At 39.4% G+C, this 17,586-nt stretch overlaps 1 protein-coding gene across 2 annotated transcripts in view; it reads left to right on the forward strand.

The window, feature by feature from the left end:
• Nucleotides 1-17,351: 17,351 nt before the first annotated feature.
• The window catches only part of ARHGEF33 (Rho guanine nucleotide exchange factor 33), a gene marked incomplete at its 5' end in the record, with an annotated part of 44,320 nt that continues 44,085 nt past the window's right edge, over nt 17,352-17,586 (forward strand). For both annotated transcript variants that reach the window (XM_082642701.1, XM_082642702.1), the window contains one exon: nt 17,352-17,376. In XM_082642701.1, the coding sequence (XP_082498827.1) occupies nt 17,352-17,376 (25 nt within the window). The remainder of the gene's footprint in view (nt 17,377-17,586) is intronic.

Consider the following 17,586-nt stretch of genomic DNA (forward strand, 5'->3'; position numbering starts at 1 on the left):
AGGCAGGCTTAAAATCTGACACTCATTCAAACAGATTTTCTTTCATTATTCAACATTTGAATAGAAAAGAGGCGGATTCCTCCACGGAGGTAGAGTGGAAAAGGAGGACTCCCAAGGGCAGTACTCAGTCTCCTGTTCAGGATCAAGAGCGGTTCAACTCTGGCCTCACACTGGCTACACCACTCAGCAAAACAAAAATCCTACAAGCAAACCAGACTCACCCTTCTAAGAAGGCTTTCTGGCAACCATCTGTTTCTATTCAAGCCTGCATCTAGGATATCCCATCACCCACCCCAAACACACACACATACATACACACCCTCAAGATGCTTATCGAAGCATTCCTTTCGATGATCACACAAGATACTTTCCTTGAGAGAATTCCTGATAAGTATGGTTTTCTCCCTCTCACACTTCCAGGCCCTTTCAGCACCTCTGAAAGATAGGAGCATGCACAGCTCCTTCATCTATCTCTAGCCCCATTTTCAGGCCTGAGATTGCCAAGCAATTGATTGCTGGGGGGGCTCCCTCCCTCTCCACAGCTGGGCTGAGGCTGCCGCCTTGGATGCAAGCTCTCGATTCTGGCTCCTGAAGCGGTAACCAGCGCCTGCACAGTGCTTACCTGTGAGCTAGGTGCTCGAGACCACAGACGAAGCTTAACATATGGTTCCTACCTTTAAAGACCGTTGAATCTAGACTCTTTGGGAGGATCCAAAGTTTGCTTTTTCTTTCACCTCTATCGATCTTAGGCTAGAGCTTCCAGCTGTGTGCTAGGCAAAACTGCAAAGGATAGTAATAATCACTACCAGAGACATATAATCATACCACAGACTGAGCTAATCAGACTCGCAGAGAGATTAAGTAATTTTCCCAGGGTCAATCAACTATTTAAATCATACAGCTAGGACTGGAGTCTAGACGCTCCATACTTCAAAGCTCAGATTCCCCATTCCCATCCCCTACCTAGCTTGTCTCTCAGTGTTGCTCTCAACTAGTTAAAGTGTTAGCTGACAGCAGAGTAAGTAAAGTATGTTTTTAAAAAATCTCTCAAGATCCAAAGGAATAAAGTCATAGTGTTGGTGACAGTGAGGTTGGTTTATTTGGGCAAAGGGCCTGACCTGAAAGCTTTTTTATTCCACTTATTTATGAGGCCCACCTCACTGAGATTAAAACGGTATTATCAAATTCCATAATTACCATATTTGTACAAGAAATTGGAACTCTGTAGTGACCCATTTTATTATTTCTGGCAAAACAAGAGCTTATGACTTAAGTCAAGTCACTTAACCATGGACCTCATTTTCTCTATTTTGAAGTGACACGGTCTGGCTGGCTGATCTCTGTGTCATCTTTCAGCTCTGATCCTTTTTACTACATATGCTGAATCCTTGGTTTATATTGCAAGTCGTTCTGGTTAGGTGTGGTTTGGTTTGGTCTTTCTAAACCATGATACTGATACTGTTTCATTCATTTACTTCATACCTATTGATTTGGGGTCTATTCTGTGCGAGACCCTCTTTCAGACCTCGGGGAATGCAGAGTGAATAAAAACATCCAAGCCCTCATGAAGTGGAGATGATGGGCCAAGATGATCAATAAACAAATAAACAGAGCATTGTCATTTGGTAGAAAATGCTGTAGGGAAAACTGAAGCAATGGAAAGGAGACAGGCAGTGAAAGCTGAGTCCTGCTCTTACGTGCGTGGTCAGGGAAGGCCCTTTTAATGAGGTGACATTTAAAGAGACCAGGAGCCTTAGAACTTTTTTTATCCTTAATGTATGATTGTGGGATATTGTAAATTTGACAAGACTTTGAAGTTGTCAAGAGATAGGAGCAAAATGGGCCCTGGTGAAGGTGCGTAAGAGTCTGAGTTTCAACCTCGCTTTTTCCCCTCACATCCTGTGGGTCCCAGGATTTTCACAAATGAGCTTTTCTTGCTTCCGTGATTCTAAATATTCTATATTAACATTTTAATGACTTTTCAAATGTACTGAATCTACTTATTTATATAATTTTTGCCAATGGGGATTATGGCTATTAACAGTAAATTCAAAAGACTATGAAAACTGAATTTACAGGATTTTAAGAAGCAGGGTTTTGATTTGCATGTGAACTTTGCATCCAGATTTACAGTATTTCTCTCAGCTTCACAAGCCACAGGCTAGAGGAAGGACCTCAGCTTAGGAATGTGTGGGAAGGAGTTAAAGATTCAAGGAGCAGGCTGAAAATATTGCTTTCAAAGGGGTGGGTGTGGTTTCGTTTTTGTTTTTGTTTTTCCTGGATTCCTAGATCTTGCGTCTACAGGCTCATTTACTCCCTATCTCATATTTGTTTTGGAGACTAGGAGCATGGATCCCCAAGAAGACGAGTGGTAGATATTACAGGCCAAAGGCAGTCCCTGAATGTTAAGAGAAAAGAAGTGGGCAAGCCCCAGGCAGTGAGGTTTCTAAGGTCCGTTCCAAAATGGGTGGAGAAGAAAAGGATTGACTTTGTCTCTAAATCCAAAACGTTAGAATCTAATATATATAACAAAGGCTAAGCCATCACAGATCATCTTATTTTAGACCCTGTCACTCTGAAAATGCCCTTTAGGACTGAGATACAGCATTAAACCCCTTTGTTCTACTCTCCCAGCCGGGAGTTCCTGCAGCCAAATTCTTTCTCCCTTTGTCTCTATGTCCACGACTGTTGATTGCCAGATTGTTAGGTAAGAGAACACTTAACAAGTGATTATTAGTAAGTAATTAACACCTAATTAATTAGGGGAGGATTATGTGCTAAATAGTTATTATTGACAATGTTTAGCAGGCTTACCATCTCAGTCAACAAATTTTTACTGAGCTTCTATTCTATGTAAGAATATAAAACAGGCACCAAGAATACAGGGAGTTGGAAAAAATAGCCTCTTTTCTCAAGAAGTCTATTTAGAAAATGAGACTATAACATAAGATACATACAGCAGAAAATCATGGTTTTGGTTCCAACTGAGTTCTACAGATATTCCACGACAGGGATAATTTCCTATTGGACTGAAGGTGAAAGTCCCAGAGAGGGAAGGAACCTGAGTTAGACTTTGGGGAATGAGTAAGGATTTGACAATTGGAGTAGGATGAGGAGGGCAGACTAGGCTGCAGGGAAGGGGAGAGACAAGGTAGGAATGCAAGTGGCGAATAAGAGTTAGGGGGCTGGAATACCTCCTAAATAACAGAAACAAGGTTGGAGAGGAAGGTCAGGGACATTGTGGAGGACCTTGAGGTTTGTTGTATATTTTAATAAGGAGAGAGCTATTCAAGAGCATGAACAAGGGCAAAAGATGATAAAAGTGATATTTAAAGGAAAATAATCTAGTTCTGTAGCAGCATAGATTGTTGATAAACTAATTAGGATGTTCCTATAGATGTTTAGGAACAAAGCAGTCAGGTTGAACCAAAGAAGTGACAATGAAAAGGAAGGAGAGGGACTCCCCTGGTGGCGCAGTGGTTAAGAATCCACCTGCCAATGTAGGGGACATGGGTTTGATCCCTGGTCCAGGAAGATCCCACATGCCGCAGAGCAACTAAGCCTGTGTGCCACACCTACTGAGCCTGCGCTCTAGAGCCTGTGCTCTGCAACAAGAGAAGCCACCACAATGAGAAGCCTGCACACCACAACGAAGAGTAGCCCCTGCTTGATGCAACTAGAGAGCCTGTGCGCAGCAATGAAGACCCAATGCAGCCAAAAAAAATTTTTTTTAATAAACAAATTTTTTAAAAAAAAGGAAGGAGAAAATGTAAGAAACCATATAAAGGAAGACTCAGAAGGATTTCACTAATGGTGGCTCATAGTATGAGAGGAAAATCATTCTAAGGTCTTAAGTCTGGGTCAATAGTGGTGTTAGTGACAGAGCCTGAGAAATAAAATCTGAAGGGAGTACCTGGATAGGGTGAAGGTGACTGATATGATTTAAACAGGTTGAATTTGAGGTGACCATGGAACAGCCAAGTGAAAATCTTCATTGGAGTGAGAGAGTGGCATGGACATACATACACTACCAAATGTAAAATCGATAGCTAGTGGGAAGTAGCCGCATAGCACAGCGAGATCAGCTCGGTGCTTTGTGACCACCTAGAGCGGTGGGATAGGGAGGGTGGGAGGGAGATGCAAGAGGGAGGAGATATGGGGATATATGTATATGTATAGCTGATTCACTTTGTTATAAAGCAGGAACTAACATACCATTGTAAAGCAATCATACTAAAATAAAGATGTTAAAAAAAAAAAAGAAAGTCTTCATTGGAAAGAAATATAAGTCCAACAAGGGATATTCATTTAGCAGAAGAAAAAGATCAGGAAAACAGACAGTTTTGTTTCCTTCTCTCAAAATAAAGACCTAGATACTAAAAAGATAGCTAAAATGACATAGCAGAAGAAATAGGGATTAGGAAATTGTGAACTGTTTAGCATCCTTTTGGTTTGGGGTACAGTGGGTCTTTTTTTTTTTTTAACATTTATTTATTTATTTTGGCTGTGCCAGGTCTTAGTTGTGACACGCGGGATCTTTAGTTGCGGCATGAGAACTCTTAGCTGCGGCATGTGGGATCTAGTTCCCTGACCAGGGATCGAACCCAGGTCCCCTGCATTGGGAGCTCAGAGTCTTAGCCACTGGACCACCAGGAAAGTCCCTGGTTTTTGTTTTTTAAATTGAACAAAGGGACAGTTATGGAAGGCTCTGGACTGAGGGCTGGGAAGGAAAGCCATTGGTTGCCGTATCACCATATTGCTGAGTAATATTTGGAGATGCCCTGCTAGGGTTTTAGCCTCAGCATTTCAGAGCTGCAAGGACTTTGAGAGACTCCGCATAGTAGATATGAGGAAATGGAAGCCTGGAGAGGGTGCCTGGCTTTCCCACAGCCCCACAGTGAGTGAGAAGTCAGGGTTGGATCTCAGTCGAGTATTCCTTCCTTTCCCCAATACTGCTGGTCATGAGGTGCACTACCTTCCTGACTCTTTAGGGAACATTTTTACATAGTTCTATGGTAGGAAGCCTGAGGAAAATGTTCACAGATTGCGTCATCAGAAAGCAAAATGGATGGCCTAACAAGAGCGCTAAGTACATAGCAACGAGGGCAAGAAATGATGTGGGGCAGCATGTGTGTGCCCTGTTAGATCAGCTTGCCTTCAGTTAAGGGAGCCATTTTCAAATGACATCAGAACAAGATGAAATGGGCATGATCTACACAGGGAATGATTTGCTATAGTACGTTTAAGTAGCCCTAGATAGATTTCAAGTGAGGTTGTTCAGTGTCTTTCCATACATATTTTTAAAGGTTCTGAAGGATAGGATTGCTATCCAACTATCTGGGATGGGAGAAGTATGTAATTCAGTTTGGAGGCAGGAGGATGGAGTACTTCTATTTTATATTTTATTTCCTTATTCCTGTCCCAACTTTTTCCAAAAAGGAAATTGAAATAGTGCAATATGAGATTTAGGAATCAGAATATAGCTTCTTAGCAAAACCAGACCCAGTGTGCCCAATGTGTTCTGGTCTCTTTATGGAATGTTTTTAGGCCTTTTCTTTTCTTTTTTGGCCGTGCTGCTGAGCGGCTTGCAGAATCTTAGTTCCCTGACCAGGGATTGAACCCGCACCCTCAGCAGTGAAAGCACAGAGTCCTAACCACTGGCCCACCAGGGAATTCCCTAGGCCTTTTATCCTCGTTCCAAACTTACGAGATGTGGTACAAAATTACCCACTGATTGGGTCCAGTATACCTTAGCTCTAAGGAGAACATGTATGAAATAGGATAAATTAAAAAAGAAATGATCAAACTAATGATGAATTTACACTTGTTATCAATCAGTAAAAATGTTGAATATTTCTTAGATCTAGGTTACTATGCTGTTTGACTCTAATAATAATGGGTTATTAGATGATCCTTGCCCTAGTGAAGACAGATGACAGTTGAGGAGAATAGCCAAGTCAAGGCTTATGAAGGGTATGAGTCATGATATGCCCTTTGAAGGGTGAGCAGGACTTGGGTTGGCAGAGGGCAGAGGGTTTTAGGCAGGCGAACTGTGGGGACTGAGATCCTCAGGTAGGAATACGTAAGGCCTGTGGGGGAACTAGTTCTGCAGGGAGAATGCTGTCGTTTCAAGAGAACATTGCTGACCCCTGTAAACGGTGCACAGGCTGTGGGCTATTCCAACTGAGGTCATAGATTTGCAGGATTTGTCTATGATTTCCAAGTCCTGGAGTTCACTGGGAGGTGGTGAGAAATTAGCCATTATGAAGATTGTATTTTACTCTAGTTTCCTTTTTAGCAGATCTAAAAGTGCTGAAGGCAGATCCAAACTGGATGTCATTTCATCTGAACTATGAAAAATACGCTCCCAGGAGTGTCAGCAGTAACCTTGTTTCCCCCTCACCTAAAGTAGGCTGGTAGTGGTAACTGATGCTCTATTTCACAAAGTACTACTAACTCAGCTACGTGATTCAGATCTTGTGAGCCCTGCCACTGCCTGTGCTTCAGCCGCAAGAATATTTCCTGGGGACTAGTTAAGGGTTTACCCTCTGCAAATTAGGGTCACGCCTAGGGCTGGAGGGAGCTTTCTCTGGGGCTCAGGGCTCCTTCCCTGCAAAATTCTCCCAAGAGCCTCTCTTGCCCTTCACCATCTTCCCTCTCTTCCAAGCAGGACTGACCTAGTGAAAATATAGCAACAGTCAATTTTCTTTTGAAGTAGGTATTTACCTTCTATTCAGGTAACACTGTGCCCTCTGCCTCTTGCACAGAGCGCCGGGACGCTCTTAACTTCTAGTCAGATAATCCAGGGAGAGAACCTGTTTAAAAGGTTGAAATTAAAGTGAGTCAAACCAGGATAAGAAAAGAGATAGTGCACATCATCCTCACCAGACCTGTAGCCCCTGAAGTGTCCAGGCTTGCAAAATCAGGTTCTAACACCTTTATGTATGCCACTTAATGAGTCAGAAGAGCTTCTGGAAGTAATACGGTCTGAAACTTTTGATAAGTTTTGATGTCTTAAATGAGGCACTCTTAAACTTAAAATAATTATCTCTGGCCATTGGACTTTTTTGTATGTGTTAATAGCATGCTGGCATTCGTTTTTGTTTTTTTTTTTTCTGATTGAGTTGACACATAGCAACTCAAGCAAATATCTTGACTGATATTTGGTAGACAAAACAAAAAAATTCACGTGCCTGTGGAGTGGAGGTGAGAGGACCTCTGCTATTCCATATTCAGATGTAAAGAACCTCTATGTGCTTTATGAGCTACAGAATTGCCCACTCTCTGTGCTTTGCCCCTCTTCTCATTGGCTCTGGGCACTTTGAGGTTGCTGGCAACCATGGAGTATCAGTTACAGTTTTGGTGCTGGACCATTTGTTAGGAAATCCTATTTACTCTCTCTTGGTTTGTCAAGCTCAATGGTGGACGCGGGGGATATATTTCTGCTAGTGAAACTTTGCTTGATAAAATAAAACAATTTTTTTTTCTAACAAAAATCACCTCTAGGCTAAACTCTTTCTGTATTTACCACTGATTATTTTTTGCTTATGTGAAGCATGCATGGTAAAAATCATGTTTCTCTGTAGGCTATTAGATGAGAATTCAACTCACTTCCATAAACATTTGTTGAGCACAAGCTCAGAATGGGGCAAGGAGCAGGGGATACAAAGATGAATAAAACACACCCTCTGCTTACAGTCTGGTGAGGGAACTAGCATTCAGGCAGTTAACCAAGGATGTGACAATGGCCTTGTGACCTGATTCAGTGGCAGGGGCCATCCTGTTTCTAGCAACACTCATATTTGAGAAAAGGTCAAGTAAGAGGCTGACTTGAGGACCAAGAACTATTTTCAAAATAAGACTATTTATTGTTTGAGTCATCTGGTGAGATCCCTATTTTACTTCTTTAATTTATTGCCTTTGCCATCATAAATTGCTATGTATTCAAGGATGATTTTATTATATATATTTGGGGGAATTGGGTATAAAAAGTTACATTATCACTGAGGCATCCTCATTTTAAACACCTGCATATGTACTTACGTATTGTGAAATTTGTCTTATCTCATCATTTTGCTTCTCAGGGTCACACTGTGCTCTTTGCTTTTGTTTTTGTTTTGTTTTTTGCATTATATTGATTAATGAATTATATTAATAGATTTCTAAGCATCAAGACCTTTCTATAACCTAGAACAAACCACTGATCATAGTGTTGTATTTTTGTTTTCTGATATTTTATTTAGAATATTTGTATATTTATTTAGGCTATCCTAGAGTAGATTTGGTATCAGAACCTCATAGAATGGATTTAGTGACATATATATCTTATTTTCGGGTATGGATTAAATAACACAGTCATTGTTATTTATAGAAATTTCCTGTTATATTATCCTGGGTTATTTCTTATTTGGTGGTAGATATTTGACTTCCCTCTTTCAATATCTTCTATAGAGAGTTGTAATTGACTTTATAGTTTTTAAAACAAAGTTCAACAACCTATGTTTTCCTAAAAAATGGTCCATTTCATTTCACTTTAAAAGTTATTGGCAATAAAATGCACATAGAATTTTAATAACAATATTTCATAGCCTCTGAATCTGTGGTTACATCCTATTTTTTTGTTCTACTTTGTATTCTTTCTCTTTCTCTCAATCTCCTTATATGTCATGAGACTTATCAAAACTTTCCTCATTTTATAATTTATTCAATCTGTTTTTTCAAATAGCTATCAGACCCCACATAGGAACTGATACGTTTTTAATGACAGTAAAAGTGGCTTTTGATACTACAGTGCTTTGGAATCCTGTGACATGAAGAGGTTTATTTAAAGATAGAAACTACTAGAAAGAATAATGGTTCTACTTGGAGCTACTTCCTTAATTGTTCAGAGCTACTGTTTCCCTTTTTATAAAATGGATGGTAAAGTGTGCTGCCCACTGCACAGCATTGCTACAATCATCAGGTGAGATAATGTATGGGAGAGTGCTTTGGAAACTATGACGCAGGTACAAGCAAGGTCATGAAATATATCATTTCATGAAACATATTTTTCTTTTAGGCTGTATGGAAAAAACAAACAACCCCTTTCATAATTTTTTGAAAGTACTTCTCTATATCACAAAGATCATGTAGACTTTCCTCTTTGAAACCATTTGCAAGATTTGTCCTGATGAATTATTTTAGTTTCAGGGGAAAATATTTCCTCATCACCCTCCCCCTAACATAAAAAGTTCTCATTCTACTAAATTAGAAATGTGCACTAAAGACCCATTCAATAAAGGACACTGGAATGGAAATTAACTGAAGCCTGTTTTCAATTAATTTCAATTCCCCAAAGTGCCAAACTTTCCTTTTCTGTCACAGCAGTAATTGGAAAGTAATAGACAATCCTAAGTTTTTGTGGTCTTATGCCTGCATTTGTGTGTGGAGTATACATTCTAGGTCAGTCTGGGGGAGGGTCAGGAGATTTTTCAATATTCTTTAGGCTTCTATTAACTTTATTAATATTACTAATTTTACTACTTGAATTAATTTCATAAAAATCTGGCTATAACTTTTTAGGTTAATGTTTCAACATTCTTATTTCTCTATCGTGATCATTTTAGAACCTTTTTAAAACAGGAGGAACCCATTTTAAAAGAAAATTCTTCCCCAAAGCTATAGTACGTGAATTAGATGAGAACGGAGAGACTCTGGTTGAAGGGGGTGGGAAGGGGGGCCCGAGACTCCACCAGCTTGGTGGCTTTCTCTCTCTCTTCCCAAGCCAGGCTCAAAAAAACCTGAGGGCTTCAAAGAACAGACTAAAAACCATTGCTCTATATAATGATCAGACATGGTTTAGAGACAAACAGGCTTTTTCTAAAAACCAGTATTTTTTCAAGCGCCTGCCAAGGCCCAGATGGATGTTATTAGAGGCTAGAATTGCTACTGTAGAGATGGAAAGAAAGGAGGAAGGCTGGGGAGGAGTAGAAGCATGCTAACTTGGTGAGAAGAACGTGGCAGTATCTGATTTATTCAAAGGTAGGCAGTGATTCAAGGACTATGAAGGGCAGAGTAAAGAATTACTGGGCCCAGAGAGTGAGGGATGCCCATAGGCAATGAGGCAGACTACAAGTAAGATCTCAAAGGGAATTTCATAATGTACTATAGCTCTTTCCAGAAAAAGTCATAGTACTTGTCCATGTAATCCTGTTATTTTCCCTTTTAAGATGTACTTTTCAAAATATATTACTCAATAATATGATCATCCTCTTCAAACTAGTAATTCTCTTCTGTAAACTTAGCCTAAAAAAGGTCTTAAATAAGGGGGAAAAAAGCTCTATTCTTTTTTATATTCATTAATTATAATGAAAAATAGAGAATGAGCCTAATATTCAATAATGGGGAGAGGGAAAGAAAACAATGATATAATTCCTCAAACGACTATTTCTCAGTAATTAAATATAATGATTGTGAAACTATTTGGAGAAATTTAGGAGTTGAATCCACCAGCTCTGAAAGCACAGAGATCTGAGTTCCAATTCTGTCTCCCTCTGCCACTTCTTATCTGTGATCCTGGGTACTTCATTACCTCATTTTCCCAAGCCTTAATATGCTCATCTAAAAAATGAAGATAATGATCCAAACTAAACAGGACCAATATGAGGATTCAGTTAGAGGTGACAATATAAATAAAACATGAAGCATAGTGCTTGGCACATAGCAGCTGTTCAATAAAAGTTAGATGCTTATTCTCTATCAACAGATTTGTTGACAAACTTAAGGAAATTATTTCCTAGGAAAATATAAATTATAAAATTAAGTTAAAAAGTCGAAAAGACCAATTACTTTTGAAGAAATTGAATAAGGTTTAAGGATCTTTTTTTGAATTTTATTTTACTTATTTTTTATACAGCAGGTTCTTATTAGTCATCCATTTTATACACATCAGTGTATACATGTCAATCCCAATCTCCCAATTCATCCTACCCCCACCCCCATCCCCCGCCACTTTCCCCCCTTGCTGTCTGTATGTTTGTTCTCTACATCTGTGTCTCAATTTCTGCCCTGCAAACTGGTTCATCTGTACCATTTTTCTAGGTTCCACATATATGTGTTAATATACGACATTTGTTTTTCTCTTTCTGACTTACTTCACTCTGTAGGACAGTTTCTAGAGGATCTACTTTTTTAAAAAGGCACTAAGACCAAATGTTTTCATAGCTACATTCTACTCTCTTTCAATGAACAGATAATTGCAATTTAATTAAAAAATTTCTAGATTATAGAAAAAGATTAAAACTCTTTGATTCACTTTAAGAAGCTAGGATAAGGTTAATTCCCCCCCATAGAATAAAAAACAAAAAAGCAATAAATCCTCCACAGATCAAAATCACTCATGAATATAGATGCAAAAATGTCTAAATATTAACAAATAGAACCCAGCAGAGTATCAACAAAACTATATCCTATGACCAAGCAAATATCCCAGGAATGTAAGGATGATTCAACATCAGGGAATCAGTATAATTCATTATAATAATAAATTAAAGGAGAAAAAGGCAATTCTATCAGCTGCTGAAAGGACTGATAAATTCCTAATAAGGAATTTTAGTAAAATAAGACTAAAGAGAAATTACTTAAATATGATATAGATTATTTACCAAAGGTAGAAAATAAATATGATTCTAAGTGACTTTAAAGCCATTTACATTAAAATAAGAAGATGGATAATGATATCCACTGTCACTATTATTAGTAAACATTATTCTAGAAGCCCTAGCAAATAAAATACAACAATGAAGTAACCAGTATAAAATTTGAAAATAAGGATAAAAGTCACCTAGAAATACTTATTTTAAAAATCTTCCATAATTAATAAAACAATTTAGTAATGTGGCTATGTATAAAATAAATATTAAAAAAAAAAGAGGGCCTCCCTGGTGGCGCAAGTGGTTGAGAGTCCGCCTGCCGATGCAGGGGATACGGGTTCGTGCCCCGGTCTGGGAGGATCCCATATGCCGCGGAGCGGCTGGGCCCGTGAGCCATGGCCGCTGGGCCTGCGCATCCGGAGCCTGTGCTCCGCAACGGGGGAGGCCACAACAGTGAGAGGCCCGCATACCGCAAAAAGAAAAAAAAAAAAAAAAAAAAAAAAAAAAAAAGAGAGAGAGGGATAGAATACGAAAACCAGCAAGAGAGAATTGGAAATGGAAAAATGCCATTCACAGTAGCAATAAAAAGTATAAATTATTTAAGAATAAACTTAACAATAAAAGTACAGGAACTTTAAGAGAAAACTAAAAAATCTGATTGAAAAACGTAAAACAAGATTCAGACAAATGGGAAGAACTATATTGCTCTTGGATGACAAGATTTGATGTAAGAAAAATACCAATTCTCCCACATTAATATATAAATCTATGCAATTCCAATGAAAATTTCAACATTTTTTTGTAATGGGTAAAATCATCATGTAGTACATTTATTCATATGGAAAAATAAATGTCAGGAAAAGCAAATTATAAAAAGAATAATAGTTGACTTGCCTCATCAAATATTTTTCAAACACTGAAGAGCCATATAATTTGTGATTTTGGAATAGGAATAGTTAGATAGATCAGGATGGAATAGAGAGTCCACAGAAAAATAATAGATCTCACTGTATATGAGAAATGGTATTTGAATTCCATGGAGCAAAATGATGATTTATGTAATAACTGGTGTAGCTACAAGTGGCTAGCTATCTGGAAAATAAGGAAAGTGAACACTCTCTCACTCCATATATAAAAACAAATTCTAGATGAATTAAATACTTAACAATAATAAAAACCTTAGAAGAAAATTTAGGAAAAAATATATACATAAAACTCTGGGGGGGCTTCCCTGGTGGCGCAGTGGTTGGGAGTCCGCCTGCTGATGCAGGGGACACGGGTTCATGCCCTGGTCCGGGAGGATCCCACATGCTGCGGAGCGGCTGGGCTCGTGAGCCATGGCTGTTGAGCCTGCGCGTCCGGGGCCTGTGCTCCGCAATGGGAGAGGCCACAGCAGTGAGAGGCCCGCGTACCGCAACAAACAAACAAACAAACAAACAAAAACTCGGGGGCTGAGGAGAGCTTTTAAAACCAACTCAAGAAACCAAGAAGCAATTAAGGAAAAAATGTATTTGACTTCATAAATTAAAAAAATGTGTCAATAGGGCTTCCCTGATGGCGCAGTGGTTGAGAGCCCGCCTGCTGATGCAGGGGACACGGGTTCGTGCCCCGGTCTGGGAAGATCCCACATGCCGCGGAGCGGCTGCGCCCGTGAGCCACGGCTGCTGAGCCTGCGCGTCCGGAGCCTGTGCTCCGCAACGGGAGAGACCACAACAGTGAGAGGCCCGCGTACCAGAAAAAAAAAAAAAAAGTGTCAATAGCAAAAGTGTCTACAAAGTCAAAAGACAAAAAGATAGATGGGATAAATATTCATAAATCATGTGACAAATAAATATTTAATCTATATTACATAAAAGCCCTCATTAATTGATAAGGAAAAGGCAGATGACCCTATAGAAAAATATGCAAAGCAGAGGAATAATCACAAAAGAGTAAATCTAAATGTCCAGTAAGTATATGTAGATAAGCTTAATAGCACTAGAAATTAGTAAAAGTAAGATGAAATATCACTTGTCACCCATCTGACTAGCAAGAACTAAAAAGCGTTAACGTCCACTATTGGCTGGGATGCAGGAGAAAAGGTACTCATGCAGTGTTCTTGGAGGAAATAAGAATATAGTCTTTTTGGAAAGCAACCTAGTCATATCTATTAAACCCCTACATACATAAAAGCACCAATATATATGGCTCTATGTACCAAGATGTTTGTTGCAGCATTGTTTCAGTGACAAAATGGAAATAAGAGGAATGCCCATCGATACAGGAATGATTAACACAGGTCATTCCTACCATGGATATTATGCAGCCATTAAAAGTGATTTTTAGGGCTTCCCTGGTGGCGCAGTGGTTGAGAGTCCGCCTGCCGATGCAGGGGACATGGGTTCGTGCCCCGGTCCGGGAAGATCCCACATGCTGCGGAGCGGCTGGGCCCGTGAGCCATGGCTGCTGAGCCTGGGCGTCCGGAGCCTGTGCTCTGCAACGGGAGAGGCCACAACAGTGAGAGGCCCGCGTACCACCAAAAAAAAAAAAAAAGTGATTTTTAGATCTATACCAATTAACTTGGAAGGACTGCTACGATGTATTAAGTGAGAGAGATGATGCAGAGAGGTACAGTATGAACTACAATGACAGCTCCACCCCATATATGTATATTCTGTATATATGTTTGAATGTGGTTCTATGAGGATGGAGAAAGGAATGGAAGAATTCCAGCAGATTGTTAACACTGACTGGGACTAAGGAGGAACGCTCGTACCCTCTACCCAAATGACCACAATAAAAACAACATGAATAATAATGGTCCAATTTGTAAAAGAAAGTAACGTGCTTATGTTATAATGTAGGTGGAAAAGTAGATAAAAAATTATAGGTAGGCTCCATTAACAATCAGGTAAAACTTCAAGAGAAAAATGATTGACTGGCAATACAATCAAATGACTGTGATCATTAAGTAGAGGTTATAGTTGGTTTTTTCCCTCTATATTTAAAAAATTTTTTACAACGTGGTTTGGTTGCTTTTGTAATTAAATAAATAAAATAAAATTTCTAATTTATTTTCTAGTAACCACATACCTTTTATTACTTCTTGAAATCAGCAACTATTTGTACACTTGTGAGCCTGATGATGTCTTACCTCTGAAAATGCATAAATTTACATTTTATCTCAGATAGATGGAGGTTTTGGGGTTTGTTTTTAATTAGTTGTAGATTAGATCAATAAATCTGCTGGAATTAATTATCCATAAAATCCCATTAAAATATGGCTTCACATATTTCAAGATTTTTTCCCCCTAATAGTAACAGAAATTACTTCTAACAATTATTTTCAAAGCTGTGTGGCTTTGAGCAGGTCACTTCTCTTCTCCTCTCCAGGCCTCAGTTGCTTCTCCTATAAATGAAGAAGACGGATCAAATAATTTTCTCAGTGCCTTTTTGGCTCTAACATTCTGTGATTTAATTATATTCATCATGGAATTCATTAAATATCAAATCAATTGCTAAGGAGCAGAAACATTTCATCTTAGTTATGCTTATATAAGCTATGAAAGAGATTCAGATAGCTAGGGAAGATGCCTTACCTTGACGTAACTTCCATGCTCACATGAAAAATGTACAAGATTCCAAATGGCATATGGCCTTCACTTTGGGCCTTCCTTTAGATCCCTCATTTATAACTGTGTAGCTATTGACCAGGTTTTCATCCATGTGAACCTTCCAGACTGTCAATTTATCATTTTGCTTCACAGACCTCAATATATGACTGAAACACCAATTCTACTTTGAGGTATAAATTATACAGGATAAAATGCACCCAGTCAAAATATACATTTTGATGAATTTTGACAAATTTATGCATCTGTATAACCACCACCACAATTAAGCAACAGAATATTTTTATCACTCTAAAAAGTTCACTGTGCCTTTTCCCAGTTAAACTCCCACCTCCTGCCCTAGGCAAATACTGATCTGCATTTTATCACTATGGATTAGATATGTCTTTCCTAGAGCAATGAACAAAGTCTTAACTTGTGTCTTCTCAATCTTGGATAGTGTTAATATATTTTTATTGTTTCAATTAGGTTTCTTAGTTGCAAAGCAGTAAAAAAAATAGCTCTGGCTAATTTATGCAGCCAAGGAATTTGTTGAAAGGATATGGGCAGCTCATAGAATTGCTAGGAGACTGGAGAACCAAGTTTGGGATATGCGGCCAACAGCAACGCCCCAAATCATGTAGTACAGCTGTTCTGGTGAGGAAAGGACCAAGAACAGCAGCAGCTTGAGTTACCTAAACTGTCTGTACCAGATCATGGTCACCACCACCCCCTTTGCTGCTGCTGCTGCTGTCTTAAGAATTCTTTCTATTTCTAAGAAAGTAGAAAGTATATCAAGTATATCTGCCTTAGGAAATTCTTCTGCAACTGCCAATTGGGGTGGGTGTATCAAAGCAGTACCATGTGCCCATCATACCTTAGCTGCAAGGGAGGCTAGGAGAACCTGGCACTTTCAGCCTCTATATAATGGGAGGCCTCTGATCAAGCCTCATAAGGTTGGGGAACTCCCCAACCATTGGAAATTCTAGATGGATAAAAAGAGGGCCGGGCTTCCCTGGTGGCGCATTGGTTGAGAGTCCGCCTGCCGATGCAGGGGACACGGGTTCATGCCCCGGTCCGGGAAGATCCCGCATGCCGCGGAGCGGCTGGGCCCGTGAGCCATGTCCGCTGAGCCTGTGCGTCCGGAGCCTGTGCTCTGCAACGGGAGAGGCCACAAGAGTGAGAGGCCCACGTACCGCAAAAAAAAAAAAAAAAAGAGGGCCAATGTCCACGATACCATTTTTGCTTGTTAGATTTCATTCTGAACTGGCAGTTTCATGTCTAATGGTCACAGCAGCCAGGCTACATTTGACAAGCATCTCCTGGTGTAAAAAAGTCTACCAGATGCAGAAAGTGGGGATAAGGCCATCAAGGAACTTACTATTTAATTAAATAGAAACAGATATATTAGCCTTTATGCCTGCTCAAGTTAATTTCCTTAAACTATACCCTGCTAATAAAATCAATGTGTTTAAATTAATTTATTTGATCCCCAAAATAGTATCTTAAAAACTACCATAATTTTAAGTAATGAATTTCATACTTGTTGACAAGATATTTACCTTTGAGTTTTTTTAATATAAGTTTATTTATTTATTTGTTTTGTTTGTTTATTTTTGGCTGCGTTGGGTCTTCGTTGCTGCGCTCGGGCTTCTCATTGTGGTGGCTTCTTTTGTTGCGGCGCAGAGGCTCTAGTAATTGTGGCACGTGGGCTCAGCAGTTGTGGCTCGCGGGCTCTAGAGCACAGGCTTAGCAGTTGTGGCGCATGGGCTTAGTTGCTCTGCGGTATGTGGGATCTTCCCAGACCAGGGCTCGAACCCATGTCCCCTGCATTGGCAGGTGGATTCTTAACCACTGCACCACCAGGGAAGCCCTACCTTTGAGTTTTAAGCCAAATATTTACTCAACAATGTTTTCACTCTTCTGAAATTGCACATAACGCCTGTTGCTTCTAATAGCTGTGTTCATTTCAGTTTTTTAAAGTTAACACATAAAGTAAATCCAGTCACTTCACCTGTTCCCTTACTCTTGATTTCAATTGACAGGTCCGAGGAAGAGGGGATGGCCTGATCCAGGGACAATGAAGATGCAATGTTGAAGAATAAGCTGGAGGAGAGAAGCAACAGGCACCATGGAAAAAACCAAAACAAAGCAAGGTTAGATTTCTTCTATGTCTTGCTTTAAGGTTCAGGATTTAAGAAATGTAGGTTGTGGGCTTGTCTTGCCCTTGTCTCAAAACATGGTAATATGTTAACTTGACTATTCTCATTTCCTTATCATAGTAGAATGACCACGAAGAGCATAGACTTGGTGCTGGGGAAACAGGAAATGCGACATGTATACATACAATTTGAGTAGTTATGTTA

Source organism: Mesoplodon mirus (assembly GCF_964341445.2).
Source record: "Mesoplodon mirus genome assembly, chromosome: 14".
NCBI lineage: Eukaryota > Metazoa > Chordata > Mammalia > Artiodactyla > Ziphiidae > Mesoplodon > Mesoplodon mirus.